Source organism: Rissa tridactyla, chromosome 3 (genome assembly GCF_028500815.1).
Source record: "Rissa tridactyla isolate bRisTri1 chromosome 3, bRisTri1.patW.cur.20221130, whole genome shotgun sequence".
Classification (NCBI taxonomy): Eukaryota; Metazoa; Chordata; class Aves; order Charadriiformes; family Laridae; genus Rissa; species Rissa tridactyla.
In genome coordinates, this window is record NC_071468.1 from 10,429,520 (window position 1) to 10,455,256 (window position 25,737).

At 51.2% G+C, this 25,737-nt stretch overlaps 1 protein-coding gene across 5 annotated transcripts in view; it reads right to left on the minus strand.

Annotated features, from left to right (window-relative positions):
* Nucleotides 1–9,040: 9,040 nt before the first annotated feature.
* TTBK1 (tau tubulin kinase 1) overlaps nt 9,041–25,737 on the minus strand; it is a 117,044-nt gene continuing 100,347 nt past the window's right edge. For all 5 annotated transcript variants that reach the window (XM_054196636.1, XM_054196637.1, XM_054196635.1 and 2 more), the window contains 2 exons: nt 18,585–20,179; nt 9,041–17,460 (listed from right to left, as the gene is read on the minus strand). In XM_054196636.1, coding sequence (XP_054052611.1) covers nt 17,034–17,460; nt 18,585–20,179 — 2,022 coding nt within the window. In that variant the 3' untranslated portion in view covers nt 9,041–17,033. The remainder of the gene's footprint in view (nt 17,461–18,584; nt 20,180–25,737) is intronic.

Here is a 25,737-nt window from a genome sequence, read left to right on the forward strand (position 1 = left end):
GACCGATGCGACAGGCACAGGAGTGAGAGCGTGCAGCCCCCGACAGGGCCGCTGCTGCCACCGCTGCGTGGGCCTTGCACCGTGGCTCTTCCGTTGCCTGCTTCAGGGAATGGTTTCCTGGAACAGGTGGGTCTTTAATGTGAATTTCCACTCTTCTTACGTTCACAACCAAGCAAATGAGCTCTTTACTCAGCTGGAGCCACTGTAGAAGAACAACGGGCAGTGCATCTGAGAGGCTGAAGGTGGCTGGTCGTCAAAGGTGTGTCGCACGCAGCTGTATAACACACAGTATTATACCACACAGCTGCTGGGCAAGAGCTTTGACCCTGTGTGTCAGGGAGCAGAAAAATTGCTGAATTTTTGGAAAAGTTATAGAAACAATGCCTGGAAAATGCAGGAACTGAGGAGATGTGGCATCAGAGCTGGCGCAGTTTGATTCACACAACCAACACGGTTCAAAGAAAAGTCCCTAGTCCATGAGCAAGGAACAAAAAAAAATCCAGCAGAAGTGGCAGCTCCAGGTACTCCAGGACTGCCAAAATTGCCAAGAGGTGTACAACCTCTTCCATGGCTGGCAGAGACCTGGCTGGAGGATGACTGGCACTTCAAGACAGGATAGACACAACTCCCTGCCCTACAACTGAGCAAGCTTAGGAAAAGGGATGAGATCAGGGCAGTTAAACTGGGAGCACCAGGAAGAAGGGTCTCTACCCTGACTCTGTCTGGAGAGCCTGCAGGACCCTTTCCTGCAAGTCCCGTAACGCCCTCGCCACATCTGGGTACCAGACGTGGGCACATCTCCCTCGCAGGGAGTGCTCTGGACAGGCTGGACCCATGGGGCAGCCCCTGGAGATGATGCATCCCAGGCGGACATGTCCTGAAGGCTCAGGGAGCAGTGCATCGCCCACCAAGCAGGTGCAGCAGCCCCTTGCCTGTTCCAAGGCTACAATCCCTTTGCAGGGTGCACGTGGGGTGGCACAGGTACTGACAGCTTGCTATAGGTTATCTCCTGCTGCATCTTCATATTCTGTACCTCTCTCCCTCCACCCACCCCGCAGTCTTGAGCGTTTGTGAATCATAGAATCACAGAATGGTTTGGGTTGGAAGGGACCTTAAAGACCATCCAGTTCCAACCCCCCTGCCCTGGGCAGGGACACCTCCCACTAGACCAGGCTGCTCAAAGCCCCATCCAGCCTGGCCTTGAACACTTCCAGGGATGGGGCATCCACAACTTCTCTGGGCAACCTGTTCCAGTGCCTCACCACCCTCAGAGTAAAGAATTTCTTCCTAATGTCTAATCTAAGCCTCCCCTGATGTGTCATCCCAAACCCTCCTCCAAGCTGTTGTCCTGGGGCATGGACAGGACATTTTTAAATGGCCTTTAAAGCAGCTCTCGTTTCGCCATCCACCTGGAAAGTGGTGGCATTGGGTGTTGGGATGCAGGCGCATCAAGAGTCCGGGCACAGATGGAGTGCGAGCGCTGCCCCGCTGCCCGGCGCTGCCGAGAGCCGCCCGCCTGCAGAGCCCCGGCCGGTGACTGCCTGCCCTGGTCCCTGCTGCAGAGGGGTGCCGAGGAAGGGCTGGGGAGCAGCAGGTAGAGCTTTCTGTAGGGCCTGCCTCAGTGGCTGAACACCCGGGCTGAGTGTCGCCCAGATATTCCATGCTGCGCGGGCGGAGAGCACACGGAGCAGGGTAACGCCACGGGCTCACGCCCACGAGGCAAAGGATGCCGCGCTGTCGCCTTGAGAGATCTTTGCTCTTTTCAGCAGCATTCCCGCCTGTGTTGGTTTAGCTAATGCGCCTCCCCAGCCTCCACTATGGGCCACTTCAGTGCTCATCCCGGGACGAACGTGAAGAAAGCACGGAGGAGTGAAGCGGGGACATCGGACAATGCCGTGCCTCCAGGGTTACAGTTTAAGCTGAAGTTGAACTACAGGACAAGTTGTTTTTCTTCACCACTGGTCTTCTAAGAGCCAGGAACAGAAACTCTCCCTGATATGCTGTTGCATATTTAAACTGCAAAGCAGGTCCAGCCTCCCCCTCAGAAGCCAGGTTACGGGTCATTGCTCTGCAGCTCCTTCTGCAATTGCTCATGAAATGTACATCGGTTGATTGCTGCATTTCTCTAACCCAAACCTGTTCATTTAACCAGTCACCAGATTTGGTTAATGACCACCATGAGTGCAAACGCTGTGACTGACTATACCCTACCGTTTGGTTAATGAGACCCAGGACCAAACAGCTCGGACTTGCCCAGCAGTGGTGAGATTGGGCGGACTCCTCTGCTGCTGCTTTCACGTGTAAAGCTGGAAAGAAGAATTTACCTTCTACTTCACACGTGTACAATTTTCTTCTGCAGTCTTTCTTTCTTCTCCTTGTCGGGATGCCAAATGCTCGTCGAGAGGGAAGAGTAGTACATGACTTAGTCCCTAATGTGCCGGCTTTTCTGTTTCCAGCAGTAGTTCCGTAACACCTCGCGTGGAGCTGTAATAGGCTGGATGGTGAGGGGGTTGATTTTCTCCTTTAGCAATTAGGGCCACCCCATGGGTATCTCAGCCGCTGCAGGGTAGCTGGAGATCTGATCAGTTGGTGCAGGCTGGTGCTTCAATGGTGTTTTTCTCTTACGGGAAAGCTGCAGATCCTGAAATCCTGCCTCCCCTCCGAGTTATGCCTGACTGCCATGGACATACGTGTCCATCAGAGCCGATGAGCCAGGCTAACCTTGCTCTCAGAGGGCGGAGGTGTCCCCGTCTAACTGCAGCTCATCCCAGGCTGGGATGCCTGCAGGAGGGAGACGTGCCGCACACGAGGAGTCTCCATTTTTCCTATTGCTTGCAAAGGCCGCTTGCACAGCAAGGTCCTGCAAAGTTGGCCAAAGTCAGCTGAGGACACCCGCAGTATCGACCTAAGGTGACCCAGGCTGCAGCCGTGTGTCCAAATGCTCTTGCCAGGACGCGTGCACACCAGATATTGCAGCTCAGTTGAAGAATGCGGAGGAGAGGCCAACAAAGAGGTCCTGGGGCTCCTGAAGGTCTTGGTTTGGTGTTAGAAGAAAGTGACTTTGTGCCGTTCTGACTTGGTGCTGCATTAACAAGACGCCTACACTTTCCCTTACTTGCAGTTGTCTTGTGTGCAGACATTTCACTCGGTTGCACAAGCCAATAACAACACTTTTGTAAAATAAACTGGTTCTGGCCAAAGCTTCTTTTCTTGCCTATCAATCAGAAATATGAACATTGGTCCTGCTTTAATGCGAAACCACGTGAGCCACTTCCACACCTTCTGCCAGGTGTGATCACGGGTCCACCACCAGCGCTCGCACCCTGTCTGCTCCCTCGCCAGACCCCGCAGACCCGTCTTGTGCTTCCTCCTATGGTCGGCTCATGGAACTATTTTCTTTAGATTTTCATCTCACCAGGGCTGCTAGGAAACTGTAGCAGGGCAGAGATTCAGCCCAAATTATTAGGCTGGGTTTTACTGAGGGAAAGGTAAACCCAAACTGCTCCTTCAGCCAGGGGAAGAAAGACCCAGCAAGAATGGGAAGACCAGGCAGGATCAAATGTTTTCTGGGGTGAGATACCATCTGATTAAATCACTGTCACCTGCACAGTGTAATCCTGTGTAAAGTGAAATGTTGCCAGAGAGCTCAACACACGGACCCACTGGTTCAGGGAGCACCACGAGGAGGGGCTGAGCCAGGAGCCAAGGGGGCCCCAGCACTGGCCGTGCCCTCACCAACAGGGCACAGTCCCAGGGGGTCTCAGGACGGATGGCAGAACTGGGGGTGGGACAGGGTCCATCAAGAGCCCCAGACACAGCGAGGGGATGAACCGGGACCAGGGTCCCCCCAGGAAGCCCGGCCCGGAGCAGGAGATGGGATAGGAGACAAGGCTACAAGGCCGGTCCAAGGTCCGTGCGGCAGCCAGGGCTGGAGACAAGAGCATGCCTAATGCAGCTCATACTGGGACAGGGGACCCAGGCCTGATCTTAAATGAGGTCCTGGGCCACAAGCAGAAGGTGCATGGCTGGCAAGTGCAATAAAATTAACACCCATTAGTGCCCTCAAGGCCCTGACACGCTGCATCTTCAACGAAGTGCCAGGGTTTTACATCAAAAAGTAATGCAGTGCTGCCTGGAGAGCTTGGAGCAGGCTTTAGCACTGGCTGGAAGGCTATTTTTGGAAAGCCTGCGCAGACAGTAAGGGTGTGGGAGTGAAGGTACGCACAGTCACACACTTCCTTCCACTGAAAGAGGAGACGGGGTGCCTGGATGCCGAGAGTGATTTGTAGGTAATTACCGGGTGGGCGAAGCGAGGTCTAACGCTCTGCCGTACCTGCCGGTGGTTCTCTGCCCACCTGGCTGTGTGCTCATCATGATGCCACAGGTCCGTCCTTCCCTCCCTCCCCCTCCCAGGCCATTCCCAACAGGTCCCTCCCCAAAAAGGAGTAGAGAAAAGCTGCAGGGCATCCAGGTGATCTGCCTTCACCCTACGGCACCAGACCTCCAGCAGGGTGAGCTGCTCCACCTTCCTGCACTGATCACTTCCTCCACTAATTAACCTTCCTTCCACCAACCTCTTCATTTAAACCTGAGCATCCCCTAGCTCCTGTCTCGGCTGACCAGGACTTCCGTTTGGATTTTTCTGCCCGGTGTTTGAGTAGGGATCCTCTGCACTTTGCAGTTTCAGCAATGCTGGAATTGACTCAGGCTTGGACCCCTCGAAGCAATGCGAATCTCACCCAACGCTCCATCTCCAACAGTAGCAAGAAGCCTGGGAAAGAGTGTAGGAATGGGGGATGTATCTAGTATTACTTTCCAGATGGTCTTCTTGCCTCCAACCCGTTCCTTGTTTGAGGATGCAGTTTTTGTGACTCCTCCTATGAGATGCGTTGTCCCAAACTGGGTGCTTATTGACAGCTTTCAATTTACATCTATGCTTTGGATTAAAATTCCAACACAATTTCATTTTAAGGTAATTTTATATGCCTGCAGACAGGTTGTACCGTCATGTATGTAGTTGCGCAGGGCAATGTCAGGTACGTAACTGCCGACATGCAGTTCGTGTCTTTATATCGGTTCATCCCAGTATACAAGTTCCCCAAGTTCCTTAATTCATCTCTTTTCGCACCGCGTCTTCTGAGCCATGCATGAAAGCTTTGCACCCGCTGTCGATCCGCCTGTCCATCTGTCCTGCACGTGGCATTGAGAACGTGCCAGAGAACGTGGCTGCGGGGAGCTTTTTGGTGCGAGCCACCCTGTGGACCTTCCTTGGCAATGTTGGCTGTTTCAAAATGTTCTTCCTGCCCTCACCAGCTTGGTGTCCTCCTGCTCACAAGATGTCTCCTTAAGCAGTCACTGGGGCTGCAGAGACGGTGGCTGAGCGGGGAAGGTGCACCATGCCCACCCCATCCGTCGCAGATGTGCTCACCAACGGCAGCTCTTGCTGGACCTCTCCCTGTCATCAGCCTTACCTGAATGGAGAGTTGTTGCCTTGATCTGCGCCTGGGCTCTTTTTTTGCCATTTGTTGCTGAGATTAGAGCTTGGTGGCCTCTTGACACCGCAGACAAACTTGCCTGAGCCTCATCAGTCCATGCATTTACAGAACTTGTGGTGATGCCAAGTGTGGTCTGTGGCGACGGCTCCATTTCAGCCAGCGTCCCCTATGGGCAGCTGTGGGACGGGCCCTGGGAGGGTGGTTTGGTTGGTTCGCTTTGAGTGTAGGATGAAGTCCTCATCTGCTGCCGTGCTCTGGACCTCCAGCCCAGCCTCCAGGGCTGGGAGCCACACCTGCAGCCTCCCCTCAGTCTACTGAGCAACCTGGTGGGACCCCACTGTTGACCCTGCTCTAAGCAGGGCGTTGGCCTAGAGGCCTCCTGATGTCTCTTCCAGCCTAAAGCATCCTGTGAGCCTATGAACGTTATACCGCAAGGTTTGGGACTAGTTCAGCCTGTTATTTTAAACCTGAGGCTTTACCTTGTTGTGTTTTAAATATGAATTAGTGAATTAGGGGACTCAAATAAGTTATTTTCTTTAACTGACTTTGAGCTTTTTTCTAAGTAATGAAATCTGTGTTGATGCCGCAAGTTTCTGTTTCTAGATGCTCTCTGCAATCGGACATGTGGGCCTGAAGGACCGTTTCTCACACGTCAGCGGTCCTCGGGTCTAGCTGACTGCAGAGCCCCACTTTGAGACCCCATCATAGCTACCCTCTGACGCTAGAGGGTAGACGAAGGCAAAGCCAGGAATAACAAGCAGGAGCTCTGTTTCCTTGCAGTTGCAGGGAACTTCTGTGGCTTGCCTTGTCCGTGCTCTTCTTGTCTTGAAATACCTCAAGATGGCTGCGTCAGCTCGGCAGAAGCAAGGTCTCTGAAGAACCAAGCCTCTTTGGTTTCTCAAACTATATTGGCGGGTCCCAGAAAAGATATTGCCTCCTCCTACCTCCTACAAACCTGTCTTTTCACATTTCCTGGAACTGTTCCAGTACGATCAGGTAGTTTTCGTTTCTTTCCCCACTTGCCTTCTCGCTTGACAAAGGCAGAGTGCCTCTGACAACGCTGTACCCGGCACCTTGCATCTGACAAACGCGTCTTCCAGAGGACCTCTCATTTCACCTCCCAGGGGTGGGTGATGAAGCTCCCCCCTGTAACCCCTCCTGCTGGCAGCCGGTCCATGCGGTTCTGCAATATTTCTCCATTTCCTAGGTGATGCTGCTCAGCTTTAATTTTCGTCTGCCTGTTCCTGACATGGACTTTAAGGAGCTTCTTTGATCCCAATGCTTCTTTCTATGGATTTAGGTTCTGCACTAGAGTCAACTGTGTGTTGGCTATAGGAGAAAGAATAAAACCTGTCATCACAGGAACATCTTTCCAAGGGAGCACTTATTTTTTCATTCTTTTCTTCACTCTCACCCATTTTTCACAGCCCTTGAAAGCTGAGAGGGGCCGACAGCGTTCTCCTGTCAGAGTACTCGGTGTATCCAAAGGAGACTAAGCTTTCTGCTGCTCCTCATTGCTGCTTTTATCGGATTACCGTGGGCTACTTTATCAGAGACGTTGGCAGCTCTCACCTGCGCAGTGTACAAACGTGGGATTAGTGTGTTTGGGGGTATTTAGTCAAATGCTGTATATGACCAGCTAGGCAATGTAAAAAGAAAAAAAAAAAAAAAAAAAAAGCAGCTACCATATTTGCCTAACAAAGCCAACCTGCAGAAAATCACATTGTCGGGTACGAATTCTATTCTTACCCCGTAGGTTTTTTATCAGCTGAAATCTCAGACAAAGCACTCAGCTGGCGTGTTAGACCGTGGTGATGCTAGTGGAGGTACTTTACCGTATACCCAAATGTTGCAAATAGGTATTCCACTCGTAACCACAGTCACGAAATTAGGACAAAGTGAATCTGAATTTCACGTCCTCCCCGTCTCCTCCTGCTGCTGCCTGGGGGCATTAATGCCTCGTAAACAGTATTTTGAGCCACATTTAGATTATTTTTAATACCTAACCATCTTCACTGGCTGGTGGCCACACTTATTCCTGCCTGCGCCTTTTTGTTGTTGTTGTTGTTGTTATTTTTTTTTTTTTTTTTGCAGTTGCAACTGAGCAACAGGAGAATGAGCCTGCGTCAGGGAGCCGCAGAAGCTGACACACACTTGCCAGCAGACGGCTTCTATGTGCCTAAAGGTGGCTGCAAGTTTAGGAATGTTTAGCCAAGGAATGTGTCTGAGCCCTGTACTACCTGTGTACAAAGGACGGCTGGCGGCTTGCAAGCTGTGTCTAACCCTGTCTGCAGAGTCTCCTGGGCTCGGTAAAGGTGCCCGACTGAACGTGGCGAAGGGGCACGAACTTACCAGCCGGTGAAAACGATCCATCGTAGCTGCCCTGTTCCCTCTTCCACCACTCCTTCCCAACCTGCGTAAGGAACTGTACTGCTCGCACCCGGATGTGGTCTGCAGACGATAGCCACTCGGCAACTTGCACGTGGGGAAGTGACTGCTGTAGGAGCTGCCCTCGGCTTAAATCTCAGACTGTCGGTCAGTGTTACAAGTCAAACCGTGCCAAGTTACTGGTTCTGCTCCGCTTCCAGCGTATCAACGTGCAGGTCCAACTGCAGCCCCAGCTGGCTGGTCTCAGCACGGAGTACAGATGGGGCCAGTGAAGCATCGTCAGTGGTGCTCAAATTGGGAAGACCATATAAAGCAGAAGAGCAAGAGTCCAGTCCTGTAAAACACTGGCCCTCGCCAGCTCTGGAGTTCAGTGAAGATCTTCCAGGCAGATCCCAGATGGACTGCATGGATCAGCCAGGCATGGGTCTCACAAACAACTGCACAGTTACTTAGCTGTGCCATCTAGGCTTCTACCCTAAAAGCATATTTTTTTTTGTTAAAAAAGCAGGCTTTGCTCTCTGACAGATGCTGTTCTGGCAGTGGACAGCTGAGCCTGCTGCAGGCAGCGTGGCTGTGAACAAGATTCATGGTGAAGGAACATGTCTGTGGTGCAAAAACCCTGGCATGAATACCAACAGCCCTGCTCTAGCGAATTTTTCCAAGTCGTCCCCCTGACCTTGCCTCCTTGCATGAATCACAAGCCGCCAAGAGAAGAGGGAGCAGCGTTACCACTGTGGCACAGGGAAAGGCTACCACCAACTCAGACAGCTCTGAGCTCCTGCGTACCTGTCTACAGGCACGAGGCAGGAGCTGCATCATCGATGCTCATATTAAAACAAGGGAATGCTCCTGGTCCTTGCCATCATGTGTTTTAGGGTTGGTCACAGCCGACTGAGTTGTCGTGATGTCGGGAAGAATCATGTACCTCGTGGGGAAATCTTACGGCAACCTGGGGCACAGCTCTACAGGAGGTGTCAGAGAAGGAACGGGGGCCACAGCTGAAATGAGACCCAGGTACCATCGTAGCCAAGGTCCCTTGCCAACAATTCAGGTGGTGTTTCTGCTTCACATGGCCACACCAATAAATGTGAGAAGACACCAATGAAAAGGTAGACCGGTTTTAATGGCATGATCAAGAATCCCCTTTTAATAACAAATCTAATGACAACTGTGTCTGGTATGAACAAGAATTGGCATCATCATTTATTATTTTTTTTTTTTTTTAAGACGTGTTCTGAAGTAATGACAAATGCCAGGTGGATCTGTACACAGACAGGGCCTCTGTGATGCATGCCAGATTTTATGGCCAAGAAATTTGCCATGCAGTTGAACCGGATTGTGGTTCCTCGGTCGGAGTCGTACATTCTGTTTGCAGTGTGTAAACATTCTCCAGCTGCTTTCCTAAAGAATGCAAAGAAGATATGTAGAGAGATTTAGCCTTGGGACCCAGTCGCATTTCCAGGCAGGCAGTACCAAGGAGCAGAAGTCCTGTCTCCAGGCCAAAAGACTTTGTCAGACTGTGCCAGAGGCGAAGGAAACCGACGTCGGTGCGCCAGATACAATATCTGAGTGTAGAGTCACATGCTATCGTGTTAAAAGGAGATATACAAAATTATCTGTGTTTCCAGCTCCAATTCCTGTCCGGAGAAGAAGCAGCCCATGGCACAGCCGTGTCGCTGACACTGGTTTTCACACGCAGTGTTCTGCCTGGACTCCTTGCCTAAACCCCGGCGTCCTGCAGAGCTCGTCACACCATCTGCAGGCGATGGTCCAGGAGCCCCTGCCCCGCACCCCGGCAGCCATTTACCCATGTGCTGAGTAAACGTCAGCCTGTGCCTCCTCCAGCGACCCCGCGTCAGACCTCCTCGGGCTCAGGGCAGGGGCAATATGAGGCAAGCCAGGGGCAGAGCAGCTACTGGCAAGCCCCATGCTAATACCAGCCCAGCAGAGATCTCACCCCTGCAGCCCACTCTGGTTTAGGAGCTAAGAGCAGGAGGAGTTCTCACCTTGGGCCCTACCTGGAACCCACCTCTGGGTTTGGTGTGGGACCTCTCTTCCTCCTTTTAGCACAGAGGGCATCAACGCCCACTTCAAACCTGCTTTCCAGGCATTTGCAGCTCCAGAAATAGAAGGGATAGTGTTCCCCCCTACAACCCGGAGCAACCAGCCTGCTGCATAGGTTGGTGGCCAAGCCTGCCTCAAGCTTTGCAGAAATCCAGGAGGGCTCCAAGCCCCCGGCTAGAGATGGACTGAGCTGCAGGGAGTACACGGTGACTTTGAAGACAAGATTTGCTAGAGGAGGTAAATTAGGAACGAGGGGACAGCAGAGTTGTGGCGTGCAAATCACTGTCATTTCATGGGATCCTGGCTGTGCCCGGGACCACGGCTCACCACAGCCTGCAACCAGGGCTATTCTCTGGTCTCACAAAGATACCAACCCCAACGCTCACCGAGATGCTGCCAACCTGTCTTAACATCAGCTGTCTCTGCTGTTACCATCAGCATGGTCCCAGCCCCTCGGGGCACAGCAACAGGCTGAGGAAGACCAAAACAACCATTCATGGTTCTGCAGGGGACCTCGAGAGTCCATGGGCACCCACCCAGTGGTACAGGCACGCACCACAAGAGGGAAGGGCCCGAACAGGAGCCCGAGCTCTCTCCCTCGCATGCAGCTGTGCAGCTGTCAGAGTAGCTGTCAAACCGATGGAATCAACGGTGGTCGCAAACTCCCAAGTGGTCCCACGTGCTTTGTGAAACCAGCCTAGCGACGCTGGAGCACGGGCACATTTCGGTTAAGCCAGAAGAAACTCATTTGAAACCAAACCCGTTATGTCCACAACAGGACTTTTACTGTGTTCACAAGATTAATTTAACGGCAGTTGATTCATATAGTTGATTGCAAGGCCTTAGGTGGCCATCAGTGTCTGTGCACGTGGAATAGTGGTGGGATCATGCCATGGATGAGTAAACTATACAGAGTAAAGAAAGAAGTGTGCTAAGGGACCATCGAGCTGCTACTGGAGCTGATCAGGCTATCAACAGGTACTTAGCCACCTTCTTACAGAGGATCTACACTGAGAAAATACCTGTGTTGGAAAGGAGAAACATCAAAGATTTTCTTGCTCCAACAGAACTTGCTTTGGATTGAAGTGTTTCACTAGCAAACAAACCACGCTCGTGTTAGTCAAGGGCAGCCATGTGAGCAGGGACTCTCCAAACCATGATCCACGCCACGCAAAGACGGGTGGCAGTCCACCAGTTACAACAACTCTGATGGCAAGCATCGATGGCTGCCCACCATCCAAGCTGGGGGGGGTTTCGCCCCTGGTTCACGCTCTGGCAAGCAGAGCCTCACAGCTCACATGTGGTACCCTGTTCCTCCATCCAACATCTACTGCACACAGCGGTCAGTCCTGTACACATCAGAAGTCACGTAGCATCAGGGCGCTTCTTTGAAGGTAGCAGGATCCTTTTCAACCTTTAGCCACTATATATAATGGGCACTACTTATATTATATCATTATAATAATATATATATTATAATATTCTTTACTTAGAAAGGGCAAGCAAAGTCTCCTGCCTCTCACAGACTCCAAGCACACTGTCTCAGAGGTGTCTGCTACCCACACACCTTTTGCACCAAGACAAGCAGAAGCATTTGTGCTGCCAACCAGACGAATCAAGTTAAGCAGCTCCATCCACGTGTTCAAGCCGCTCCACGGTGTTAGTCTGACTGGTGCCATCGGTCCTTTTGCTTCCTCTGCTCATAGAACCTGTCATCACACTGGCTTACCACTAAGAACTTTCAGATTCGCCAACTTGGCACGCCCCTCCCTCCCCCACCTCCCCGTATCGCTGTTTCTTTGCAAACATTTCCTGGACAGAGAGCAGCCATTGACTCATTTTTACCAGCCAGTGTGCCATCTTCTCAGCTGGCAGATAAGAAAGCAGGTGGGACCTTTGCAGACCCGAGCAAAGTGAAGACTCTCATCAGAGCGTTTGCTGTGACTCACGATACCAGGCGGTCCTAAAGACACTTATGCTCCCAACGTACACAGGACCCCACAGTGCTCCCCTGAACAACTCCTGTCCGTTCCTACCACCCATCACATGCACACATAGACGCAGGCACGGTGGCAGCCTGTCCCAGGAATCTCCTCAAAACACACACGGGCACAACCATCTGCAGCTGGACAGGACAGACCCTGCAGCACACATACCCATGGGGAACCACGTAGTGTCAGGCTGTTCCCAGAAATTCCCGCAAACATGGAAAAGTGCTGAGAAGCCTGCTTCTCCTCCCCCCCTTGACTCCACAGTTTTCTTTACTCTTCCTAGCTGTTTCCTAGCTATTGGGGCCAGGCTCTTTTCAGTGGTGCCCAGCAACAGGACAAGGGGCAACAGGCACAAGCTGGAACACGGGAAATTCCATCTCAACATGAAGAAAAACTTCTTTCCTTGGAGGGTGGCAGAGCACTGGCACAGGCTGCCCAGAGAGGTGGTGGAGTCTCCTTCTCTGGAGACATTCAAAACCCGCCTGGATGCGTTCCTGTGCCACCTGCTCTGGGTGACCCTGCTCTGGCAGGGGGGTTGGACTAGATGATCTCCAGAGGTCCCTTCCCACCCCTATCATTCTGTGATTCTGTGATTCCTCTGCTCTGGTCAGCTCGATCTTCTCTCCTTTGCAGTGAAGCAAGGATGCAGCCATACATCAACAGCAGCGTTTGAGAAGCCCTGTGTGTCCCTGAGGCTTGACAGAGCTTGCACACCACGTATCATGGCGGAGAACAGCAGGGTCTTGCCCCTCCTGCCTTTCTGGGATGTGACACTCCACCATGTCCTGCGACATCAGACTGGATCGTCTGGCATCCCTCAACCACCTAACTTCTCCCTAACATCACAGACCTCGTCCCCACCTTCCCCCAGACATGATCTCCTGTGTTTGCTCCAACTATGGCAGGTGCCCTTCTGGCCTCCATGCAGTGTAGAGGAAGAGGAGAAGATAAGAGGAAAAAGAGGAGTCGTTGACACTTCTGCAGGGCTGTTTTCACAGTGACACTAGCAGAGAGCATCACTACTGGTCCACCTGCCTGCCAGAGGATCCCTCCAGACAGACACACAAGAGGAATGGGAACTCCTGCGACCAGGGTGTGCTGAGCACCCCAGTGACGGGCGCACCCTGGGGTCACACCCACCATCAAGCAATGGAAGGGCAGAACCTTGAAAATCAGAGCCAGGGAGGGGATCTGGAGCAGCACCCACGGCTTTCTCGTGTCCCTCTGTTGACACCTGAAAGAGGGATCAAGCCATCACCACCTGCAGCACGCGGGCTGCTAACAGGGGGCTTACAGGGCAGGCAGTGCCCTGTGACCACCTCTGCCAGCAAAACGCGGGTCTGTGGACCACCTTTTGTTAGCAAATTCTTGACAGCCACCTAACTGGAAAAGGCCAGCGCCAAAGCTCCTGTAAAAATAACTTCAGTGAAGGAATGAAGAAGGCGATGTGACATCCAGCCAGGATTACAGCACCTCTTGCCACAAGGAAGGGGAGCAGGTCCAGAGACCCAAACCTGTGGGATACGCGGGGACAGTCAGGCCTCGCAGGAACGACCCTTTGAAACCCCTCAGTGACAGCGCCCGGCAGGTCCTGCGCAGGCTCTCTGGGGAGAAAGCATTGCTGCAGTCAGCCCCCTTTCACTGCCATCGCACCTGATGGCACAGCCCTCTCTCATCCCAAATGACCGGGGGAGCACCGTGCTGTTGTCCTCCGTGCCAGAGAGAGCCGGGAAGCAGGGCTGTGCTGGGGCGGGGAAGCACAACCGCAAGGAGACGACTCACGCCAACCCCAGACCTCTGTGGGCCCAGCTGCACCCTCAGCCCAGCCCTGTCAGACAACACTGGGAACGGCTGTTATTTTCTGTGCTGGAAATCTTTCACTGGCTTTCCGAAAGCTGCGGGACTTGTCTGGTGGCTCTCCAACATGCGACAGCTTTGACATGGGCCCGGCAGGACCAGGAATCTACTGCACGACAAAGAGAGATGATACCTTGGTGTCACCAGCATCCTGCCTGCTACCTGTGGTTGGGTCATGGTAGGAAAACCTCTTAGAAGACAGCTAGGTTTCTCAGAGAACCTTTTAATAAGAAAAAAGTCCCCACACTCTTGTGAAAGATTTCACTGGACAATTGCTTCGCAACTAAAAGCCTGCCCTATTTCTTCAGCTGCCACTCTCAGCTACTCCATCTTCCCTGCTTTCATGTGCCAGACGGAAGATCTCTGCTCTGGAGCTTCCTTCCTGACATGGGTATAGCTGGGGCATGGAAAACGCTCCTTTAAACTTTCTCTTGAACAAATACGTCAATTGTGCTTTATTGGCCTCCCATGATAAGGCAGGTTTGCCACCCTGTTAATAGTCCTGTAGCCCTCTTTCCAAGTTCTTTTCATGTCGTTTTCGGCATGTGTATCTAAGACCTGGATGGAGCATCTGGTAAAGACTTCATAACAAAGTCTTACCGTCTGAGCACTCTAAAATGAATATCCCCTCAACAAATTAACAGGAGTGCCATTATGGTTTATATTTCTGGAAATAATCCATGTTTGGGTTTACTCTGTTTTCTAGTTTCTAAACATGTAGGGCATATTTAGGTTGTAGCTTCACCCACACGTCAAACTCACATGAAGTTACAGTGCCACCAGAAGACCAGAAGATACTCTCTGTCATCTCCTTCCCCCACTTCTGCTGTGTGACCAAATGCTGAATCAGACTGAGGAACCGAACCAGATGAAAACCAAAACAGCAAACCAGAGCTCTTGGTGTCATGCTGGATCAGCATTTCCAGCCACTTCACCAAATAGTTGCCCCGGTGTAAGGGGGTGGGACAGTGCAACGAAACAGCTGGAACCTGGAGGGACCACTGCTTTTGGTGGCAACATCAGGTCAGTCCATCAAACCGCAACCTGACCTTGGAGTTCCCATTGCTTCTCTGCCAAGACGAGGGCATGTTTTTAGACTAGAAAGGGTGCTTCTTACTCTACCAGGGGGAACAACATCAATGAAAACCAGCAAACACTTTGAGCTAGATGAAATAAATTCTTAGCATTGGCAACACTGAGACTGTCATATAAAGAAGTAATTCCTGTCACCTATTTCTATACATTTCCCTGTTCAGATGAGGCACTGGAACAGGTTGCCCAGAGAAGCTGTGGCTGCCCCATCCCTGGAGGTGTTCAAGGCCAGGCTGGATGGGGCTTTGAGCAGCCTGGTCTAGTGGGAGGTGTCCCTGCCCAGGGCAGGGGAATGGAACTAGGTGATCTTCAGGGTCCCTTCCAACCCGAACCATTCCATGATTCTATGTCTAAGGAGTACCCTTTTCTCCCAGCCACCCTGTCACAGCTCTCATGCTCTTTTCCAGAACGGTTCCTGTAGATGTGAACAACTTCAGGATCCCTGGGACTCGATGGCCATCAGTGTGACTGTTTGTACCTATGTTCAGATGAATCAAGGTCATCACTCTCCAGATTACTCTATCAAACTTTGTTGTCTGCAAATAGTAAATATTCGGAGCTAGTTGCAGCTGTGGGAATGAGTGTACAGAGCAGCCGCATTTTTGTTCTGCCTCATGCAAAACTTCTTTTGGGCATGACAATGGTGTGAAGCCCGAAGTATTTGGGTCTGGAGTGTTTCCCCCTGTGAGGTGCGGGGAAAATTTTGTGACTGCTTCAAGATCTCATCAAGCTCAGACAGGTATCAGTCTTCCTGGCTTTAATTTTTAAACCTTCCTAATTAGTCTGGGGGCTAAAAAGTTGGTTGATTTAGTTCTAGCTGAGCGCTAAGCTTCTGCTCTGGTAATATTACTGCTAGAGCACAGCCCTTGGTTTTACGTTCACATTGGTAGTTCTCACGCAACGTGTGGAAGAGCTGAGCACCAAGAAAGAGAAAGACATAAACTCAACTTCTGCAACTCAACCCACTATGCTCTTGGATAGAAATGCACAAGGAACCCATGGCGTGCCAGCAAACCTCTCCTCGCAAAGCAGCAGCTTTTGAGTATACTACAGGATAATAATTTCCCACCCTGCCGTGTAGGGGAACTTTCAACCACAGTGCCAAAATTCACAAACACCAAGAGCGTGACAATAAAGCACAAGGAATTTAGGTGCAAGGGGCACCCAAGCTAAAGGCATCCAGTGACTATTCACATCTTCAGCTGTGTTTGGTGGACTATAGGTCTGTGGCACCAGCCACACTCAGGTCGAGAGGAGCCACCCATGTTGGGAGATGTGGTCTCCACAGATCACAGTTTGGTATTTGAGACAGAAGTGGCTGCAGTGTGCTCCCTTCTACATCAATTAGCAAGCGCTCTTGACTTCCCAGCAAGCTGCCAATACGCAATTACTTCCATCTAAATACCCACCACACAGGCATCTGCTGAGACATCAGCAGTGTCGCCGAGCAGCAGTGCCAGACGGCCTCCTCTGTGGGACATCCTGGAGCAGGTAGGAGCATCCAGCGAGACCTGCCTGTCTCCCACTCCCACTTGCAGAGGCATCTCTGGAAAGGAGAGAAGAGCCCCCTCCACCCTGCCCCTGCTCTTATCTCAGCTCACAAGGACACATCCATCCCTCTTGGCTAAGCTGGTGACAATCCCTTGCTAACACAGGTGACAGGAGGCAAGCCAACACTCAGGTAGATGGCAGTGGCCAAGGCTGGCGTTTTCCCAGCATGGAGAGAGGAGGGAGCTGCCTGCAGGACAGGAGCCTTCCTCTCCAGCAGGCCTTGCTCTCATCACCTCTGCTCCTCTTTCCAAAGCCAGGGTCAGTGTTGGTGACTGGTATTGCTAACAGAGAGAGGGGAATGCCTGGGGAGGGAGGAGGGTCAGGCACTAGGCGGGCTGCCTGGGTCGCTGCTTGGTGCTGTGCGTTAGCAAGCGTGAGCTGCGGGCTGGATGTCTCCCTTGAAGAAGGCTCCGTGGCTCAGAGGCTCTCAGGCCCGTGGGAGCTGATCGCGACGGTGTGGGGTGAGAGTGAGTGAAGCATTGAAGTACAGCTACTGCTATACACTCATGGGTCCAGCGTGGAAGGCTGTGCTGCAGCATCTCAAGTGTATACTATATGCAGAAGTTACCCAGTCTGTTGGGCTGGCAGAAGATCATTATCTGGCAGCTGCCTTACTTTCCAGGGACACCTGCTTTCCTTTGGTTGCTGGACTCTGAGTCTGGGTTTTTCCTCTTTGTCGTTTTTTGGCCACACCAGGAGAGGGCAGGGAATCTCCTGTTGGCCCCAGGGCCTGAGCTGGGGGCTGAGGTCGGGGGGAAGAAGGAACTCGCTGAAGAGCAGTCCCTGGCTTATGCTGTCGGCCGGGAGAAGGACTTTCCCTCCGAGGCGGCAGCTGGCTTCTGGGGGAAGCACTGGGGTTTCTTGAAGGAAGGACAGGGCTCCGAGGGGATACACAGCTGGATCTCCGTGAGCTGCTCCGTGGAGGAAGAGAACTAGAGCTCGGTGAAGGAGGAAGCCGACTTTGTATCTGCGTTATTCGGCACTCGTTTGGGACACTTCCAGCTGGTCTCTGTGCCTGAAGCCTGCAGGGGAAGAGAAGAGGGAGGATGAAGGAGAATTTCTGCAAGGGGCTTCAGGCTCCTGGCAGGTTTGGCACGAATGTTGCTGGAAAATTACAAGGAGTCTCCAGCACCAGGATGACAGGAGCTATGCCGTGAACAAGATGGGGCACTGGCTTGAACACCATCCTGTAACTCTCGATGCTGTTCACTAGTGTTTGCCCTGATCCTCCAGCACCTTCTGGGACAACACGCAGGCATGGTTTGGCTGATAGCACAAACCTGGGACTCTTCTTAACATGCAGCATGGATGCAGCAACCTCTTTCAAGGCAGGAGATACAATCTGGGAACGTGGGCGTGAGCTGGATTGCACCAGTTGCACTGTGCTGGAAGATAAACCAACCCACCGGGATCCTGTCCCTTCACCCCATGTCTCTGAGAGAGCAGAATTTGCTGGACCTGTGGCAGAGCCACAGCAGCAGCTCTGCTCCTTGGCTGGACCTCCAGCCCCAAGGCCAGGCAGAAAAGCCAAACACTGATGAATTCAGAAGGTCCACCTCTACTTACATCTCTGTGCTTATTTGATAGAGAGCCAGGTACCTCCCAAAAAAATTAAGGCACAGGGATGTGTAGAGAATTCAGACCGTGTGGAGGTGACCCACACTGTTCCAGGTCACTGCCAAAGCCCATGCGTGTGCACCTCCCTCTCTCCCGCTCTTCGCATGCTGGGCATCTTCTGAGGCAATCACAACTGGCAACCTCACAGCCCGTGCAGCTCTAATCACAATAGCCAGGCCAGGTCCCCCTGCAGGGCTATGGCTGTGCCAAGCATGCTACAAAACTGAGAGCTCAACACCAGAATGATCTGCTATTTGCAGGATCAGACCAAATGAATGAGCTCGTGGAAGGCAAAAAGGCCTTAAAGCCAGGGCAAGTGAAGAGGGGCTTGGCCCTTTGGCCAGACTGAGCCAAAGAAGACAGAGAGGTGGGAATTTCACACACCAGTGAGCTGAAATGACTGTAGGAAACAGGGATGGACCACGCATGGAAGCCAGGTGAAAGGCAAAGCAGTGGGAGGTGAGCCAAGCCCTGGCTGATCCTCCTTAATAAGTCCAACATTTTGCATTGCTCACTCTTTTAGTCTTACCTGTAGGCAACAGCCGCGTCCTGCGGGGAGCTACACAGCACTGCCATTCCAACGGCCGTGGAGCTCTCAGACTTTGCCACCTCTAGCGGTGTTTTCACTGGCGTGATGGGCCGAGGAATTCTGCTCTTTGTGCTTATGGGTCTCTCTTCTTTCCCCAGAAGGGCAGGCTTCTCCTTCCCCGCCTTCCTCGGGACGGAGTCATCAGAGTCATGGGTGTCCTCCTCAGAACCGGTGGTTGACAAGGTTTCTGAGGCCCGCCGCCTCTCATCGCTGGAGGACGCTGAGGAAGAGGCCCCTGAGGCCAGCCGAAGGAGGCGGTTTTGCCTCTTCTCCATCACTAGGCGAGCCAAGTCAGGTTGCTTTGCCCTCTTATAAAGCCTCTCTTTGGCCGAGAGTGAAGTTGAAAGGTCTGAGCCGGTGTCCTCCTCAGAGAACAAAATGGGTATCCGACTTCTATACCTGGAGCCCAGAGGTCTTCTGGGGCCCTGCTGCGGTGTGTCGAGGAGGGGCTCTGCTCGCTTAAGGTGTTCTGCCACCGATGCTGACTTATCAAGGTCAGGCTCCCTTGTAACCATCTTGCTGGGCTCTTCCAAATCCAGTGAGAGCGCCACTTTGTCAGAGAGCTCCGGCTTGTCCTCGGGAGGCTTTGCTACGCCATTGGGAAGTGCCAGCTGCTCTCCCACCGCCTCTGAGGTGGTTTCAATGGGATTAGCTGAAAGCGCGCAGCTCTCTGTCTCTGCCCCTTCTAGCCCCGAATGTATGCTTCCATTCTCTACCAGCACCAGGTTGTCCTCCAGCTCTTCTTCGATAATGACCTCCTCAAACTGGCCCGGAGGGCAGTATTCCTCATGCCTCATCAGCTGGCCACTGGAAGACATGACATTTAAGTGGGTCTTTTCAGCAATATGAACAAATGTGCGCTCAACTTTGGTAAAGGGGGAGGAAGCTGTAGCCACTGCCACGGGAGGCTTTGGTTCAGATTTAAGGACTGAGGAGAGGGTTCCTGGCTCGGATACATCCAGTTGGCTACCCATAGGCTGTGGCCGCTCACTCTGAGGTGTCAGTGCAGCAAGAGTGCCCAGATCAACTTCTGGAGCCAAGTCTGTGGTCACCGGAGACTTTTTCAGATCACCTGGTGAAAACAGCACTAGTGTTTTTGAGCCTTCCTCCAGCTCCAGGTCCCCATCAGCCGTGGACGCTCGACCTTTGGATCCCTTCTGGTCATCAGCCAGCAGCGTGGATGGTGCGCACTCCTGGCTGCGCTCTGTGCTTTTTTGACTCAAGTCGCTGCTGGAACCGCTGTGCATGTCAATCTCATCTCCTTCCTCCTCTGCCTCCTCCTCTTCATCTTCTTCCTCCTCTTCTTCCTCCTCCTCTTCTTCCTCCTCCTCTTTTCCATTCATTTCCAGATAAGGTTCCAGAGGTTTGCAAGGAGCAGTCAAGACAACATTTGAGAAATCAACTTTCTTTATCCGCTGGGATACCTTAGGCTTTTCCCAGTAGTCTGACACATCTTTTCTGAAGTCTTGATAAGGCAAACTTAAAGGCACCGCCTTGGGCAGACCATTCATTTCAAATGACTTCAGCATATATGCCTGCAAGAAGACAGATGTGACAAAAGAAAAGGGTTAGTATTCAAACATAGCATTAACACAGAAGACATCAGGATCAACAGCAGTGGGAAGCATCAGTGGAAAGCGTCTAGTCCATCACGCTTCCAAAATACACGCCTGAGCAGCGACCACTTGATCATTCAATTTGTACAAACCTTAGAAAGGAGAGGTTCACAGATACGTATCAGCGAAGGCAAAAAAATGTGCCAAAGGAGCTCCTTTGTTAGCAGTCTTTAACCTGGACCTAAAAGAGCTGTTTGCAAGCAACTCCTCATGAATTTTCCACGTTTCCCAGTCTTCTTCAGTTTTTATACATTTGTTTCAGTATTTATATATTTACATATGCACTCCTTCTTTACTGGAACCATTCAGCAACTCTCATGCCCAGGCCAGAGTGAACTCAAGGGGCCTCCCTTGTGCTAGACAAATTTTCTGATCACTTTTCAGTCCCATCCACCATTATCTAGGGGGCAATAACCCTTCTAGAGCTCCTGTGCTCCCCTGCTGTGCTATTCATCCCTCCTTTCTGCTCCCACATCCCTCCAGCAACTCCTAGTTCTGTCTTCTTCAGGCTTCTGACAAGAAAGTCACAAAAGCTGACATATAAAGTATCATTATTAGACTCTGGGGTGTCCATCCCCTAAAAGCAACGGGAGGACAGGAGAGTTGGTGGAGGCGGTGTTTCTCGAGCAGCCCTCTGTGGCGGAGACAGCCCATAAGGCACCAGGAGAAAGCTGCGAAATGACTGCAAACAATACTAACGGAAAAGCAGCAGCTCATACACATGTGCACGCGCTTGACCAAACGAGCGAAAAAGGGCAAAATAAACAGGAAACGCCTACGGATGTTTGGCCTAATTAACAATTGGTTGTAAATGAAAAGCCGCTGCAGCACCACTCCGCAAAATGGATTTAAAAAAAAACCATTTAGGTCACCATTTTATTAAGAGGGCTGGAAAACAAAAGCCTCTCCATAAAGTCAACCAGTCAATAATGCATCACATGTTACCCTTGAAAAGTCCTAATCACGAGCAGAAGGGCTCCAAACATCTGCGTTTCCAAGCAGCATTTGACAGCGTCGAATATTTAAGCTACACAACTAAACAAGCACCCATTTAACTCTGCGGGCTACAGAGCTGCCAACAGCTAGCACATTCACCTGGCTAGGGGAACAGAGACCTTTTGGTCCCTAGCTGGGGAAAAAAGTCCTCAGTAGCTTTTCAGTTCAATGACACAATTTCAAATTGTGCTGAAAATCTGCATGTTGTTCTGTGCAGAGCAACCGCCCTATCAGTATGCCTGAAAAATGCAACATCTTTATGCTCATGTATAACAGGGACATTTCAAGTAGGTTGGTGGGCAGCATCAAGCTGTTATGTTTGGTGGTAAGTTGCTATCCATTTAATCTTTATTTTTATAACTTATAATTAAAACGCAGGCTGGGTTTGGCAATGCCTCTGGAGTCCAAAGCTCCTTCTCTTTGTTCATTAAAGCAGAAGCCTGGCCCCGAAGGTGGGCCTCTATTAGCCTGATCTGGGCTTTCACTGACCCACTCTACCTTTTCTATCGGGATGGCAGATGTGGAACTTGGACTGGTAAGAGGGAGTTACCACCCTTTGCAAAGGAAATTACTCCCTTGGCTTCCTCCCTCAGGCATTTCTTGGAAATTAGTCCATTCGGCAGCCTAAGGTTGGATTCTGCCTGTTGGCTGGATTTGGTTTTCCCAAGAAATACACCCATGGCGCTATTCCTAGAGTCCTGATCAAACAGACACGCTTCCCCAGTAGGACTGGGACCTGATGAAGAAGCCCCGACCAACACTTTGCTTTGTGCTGAGCCTCCCGCTGGAAAGAGTATCCCCAACCCCAAAGACCTGTTTGCCTGTTGCTCTACTTCCCCCCAGTTTTCTAGATGCTGTTGTTGATGGTACAGTTGGAAGATTGCTGGTTTCTCTTTGCATATGTAAACCTTCAAACCTCCCTGCAGCTCTTAGGAGCTTGTGTCATCTCATCTGCTTTCTGGCCAAGGAGAACTGAATCCAGCCCTGCAGCCCACATCCCATACAGGCCAGAGATACAGTTTCAGTGCCCTGCAGTCTGTCCCACCAGCAGCTCTGTCTCCGGCAACCCCTCTTTCCTCAACAGCTCTTTCCCTTGGAAGACATCAGAAATTTTTCTGAGATGAGATTGAACTAAGTGATAAGGTATGACATGGAGCTGGACAGCATGACGTTGCTGTACTAAAAATAACGGTTCTTCTGCTCTGGTTCCCCTTTGCTGTCATTGAGTCATGCTGCAGATACCTTTCTAACCTCCATGTTCTTCCACCTCTGGCTGTACAAATTCCTTGCGGTATTTAGCAAATGGACTGCCTTTCTGCCTGTCATTTCATTTTCCCCGTGTATTTTCTATTTCCTTGCATGGACATTGCATCCTCAGCACAACAGTGATTGCTTGGCTTCTACCTACCTTTGGGAAAATGCCAGAAGGCATTCCTTAAAGCAGCCTGAGACTGTGGTTGTTTTGCCACTGTAAATGTACCATCCAAAGAACATAAATATGCCAAAAAATATGCCAAAAAATATGGAGGACAGAAGTTACTGACAAACCCAACTAAAAGAAACTTCACTGAAATGACTCTTGGGTCAAATATTATTTTAACACATATTTTCTTACCTTCATTACTATCACCACCTGAAGCTGTTAACAAGGAAGACCGTCCTAGGGCATCCAAGTCTGATACTGTCTTCACTGTTGAGTTAATGTGACCAGCAGCTAGCTGCAAGCGGACACCCTGATAAACAGGGTGTTCCCAGTTTGAACCCCTCACTAGAGAAGCTTGTTTCCTCTCTTGACAGTCATCACGTGTCTTTTGTACTACAGCACACTCAGCTGCTCTAGGACCATTCCCCAATGGCTGGAGAAGAAATTTTTGGCTCTGTGGGAGGAACTGTGGGAAGGTGTCAGAAGATCAGGAGTAGAGAGGCTTAGCCTGTATCTTAAAATTTCAGAATAATAAAGGTGTAAGGAATCTCTGGAGGTCTCTGCTCCAACCACCCCTCGAAGCATGATCAACTTAGAGCTATCTGCTCTGGGCCCTGCCCAGCTGAGTTTTGAGTACCTCCAAGGGTGGAGATGCCACAGTCTTTTTGGGACCCTGTCCTAGTGTTTGAGGCTCTTCATGGTGAAAAAGTTTTTCTTTACCTTTTTTTCCCTGTATCTAATTTTCCTCGTGTCCATCACATCTCATCCTTTCACTGTGCACCTCTGAGAAGAGTCTGGCATCATTCTTTCATCAGGTAGTTCAAGGAAGAAATAAGATCCCACCCCAGTCTTTCTCTTTTTAAGGTGGAACCGACCCAGCTCTCTCAGTCTCTCCTCGTGTCATGTGTTTCTAGTTCCTAATCATCTGGGCAGCCCTGAATCTGAGTCAAAAGGGCGTCCTTTACCTCCAGCAAGCTGACCTCTGACTATGTTCCTCACTTTTCCAGAAGACACATTGCCTGTCCTTGGACGGTGAACCACTTTTTCCCACCTGCTTGGGCTCAGATCTTCACTCCAGTCTTTTGACTTGTTAGTCAAGTGTCCAGGAATGCGTATGGCAGTACATGTGTCTGAGTGTGTGCTCTCCACAAAGTCTGTGCATTTCACCTCTTTAACACTCTGTCTCTCTATAAAACTTGACTGCATTTAAATTTAATTTGGCTAGTAACTACTTTGGGTAACAATATGTATTTGGAAGACAGTAAATATCTCTGCTTTGCACAGAAGGCAGAGTTTGAATATAGAGGGGAAGAAGAGTCAGTAGAGAAAAAGATCTACCTGCTTACAGTTGTCAGAGGCAGAAACCAGCCCCTTCAAGTCCATCTCTGCCCCTGCGCTCATGAACAGCTTAGTGGTGACTGGGGGTTTGTCTTTACTGTAAACTGGTGGGGGTTCAAATTAGCAAGATCGTTGGAACCGGGACATCCTCAGAGGAGACTTGTATCACCCAATATGGGCAGCAGTAAAGTTCCTACACCCCAGTGATGCTGCAAATACTGCAAAAATCAGCAAAGATTCAGTCTCCACTTTGCTACAGCAAGTTTACACCCATGCATTAGAAGTTCCTAGGTCTTCGTGTAGCCGGGAAGGTAGCCAGACATGTCCTTCTCAGACAGCACCACGGAGCAGACTCATGCTGGTGGGTTCAGGAGCAGTACTGGCATCCAGCTCATTAATGTGCTCATCTATGTCCTGCCCCGTGCCAAGTCACACACACTCTGCCCAGGTCCCAAGAGCAATGAAGAGTGATAACGGTACCTGCTCTGCCTGTATGGCTTTCGGTGATCTCACGGCTCATGAGGGCACAGAGAAGACCTACAGCTTGCCTGTGCCTATGCCCCCGCAGCAGAGCAGTCTGTGGCACGGCACAGAGCAGGCCCAGTGTCCACCAGAAAAGCCTGTTCTCTCGAGCAGCTCTGCACTGACCTGGGGGAAAGGGAACAGTTTCCCCTGTGAGCCTAATCAATTTTCTCTCCCATCTCTTGGTTTCAAACAGTTTAAACGCATTAATTTGTAAAAAAACCCACCAACAACAGTTACGGGAAAAAAAAAATCACAATATTTGCCTAATTCATAAAACCAGGAAATGCCGCAACTCTTCTATCTACTGTTCTGTTTCACACCATGCTCTAAACCGTGTCCCAGACCGCAGTTACCGCTATGGCATCAGTGCATCCTTCTGCAGACGTACACACCTGCCACCCACCAACAGCCTTACAGAGGTGAAACGAAACACACTTTGAGGCGTTCAGCATAGAGCAGACGGGCTTTGGACCCTGCTAGATGCAGACTCAGAAGCAGCCTGCCACCTCCAGACAGTTCCCAGGAGAAAAAAGGGACTTCCACGCTGTACAACCCTATCAGTGAGAGACCACAGCCCAATCCTAGCTCCTCCTCCCAGACCCTCACCTGCCTGTACGAACTGCTCTCTGCCTTTGAGGCGTCGGGGTCTCGTGCTTCTCCTGCGAGGGGGAAAGTTTCCACCACCCCTTCCACAGGTACCAGAGCCTTTGCATGCACCTACTGCCCGCAGCCTCGCTCCCCAGCAGCTTGCAGAAAAACACCGAATTCATGACTGCGCGCTTCACACCAAAGCGGACAGGGTCTATCGCTGTGTTTCGTCTTCCAACCTGATCCCAGACAGACCCACAGCAACTGGGGTTGAGCCACGTGCCGCTCTAGAGCAGAGACTGCTTTCAAATAGTTACGATAAAGGCAGAGCGCGGTCGGATCCACTGAGCAGCCCAGGCAGGAATACGTTACTTGCAGGACGGTCACAATTTTGCATCCATCTCCCTGGGGTTTTGGGGGGTGGAGGGGCTGGAAGTTTATCAGATGTTCCTAACCACCTTGTCAAATGTCTAGACTGAGGGAGCCACCCACCCACCCTAGGCACACCGCGCTGCCAGTCAGAAGATGCCCACTGTGAGAAACCAAGAGAAATGTGATAAACTGTTTCTGCTGTGTTCATAGGTGTTGAATTGTACTAGCTTAAGTT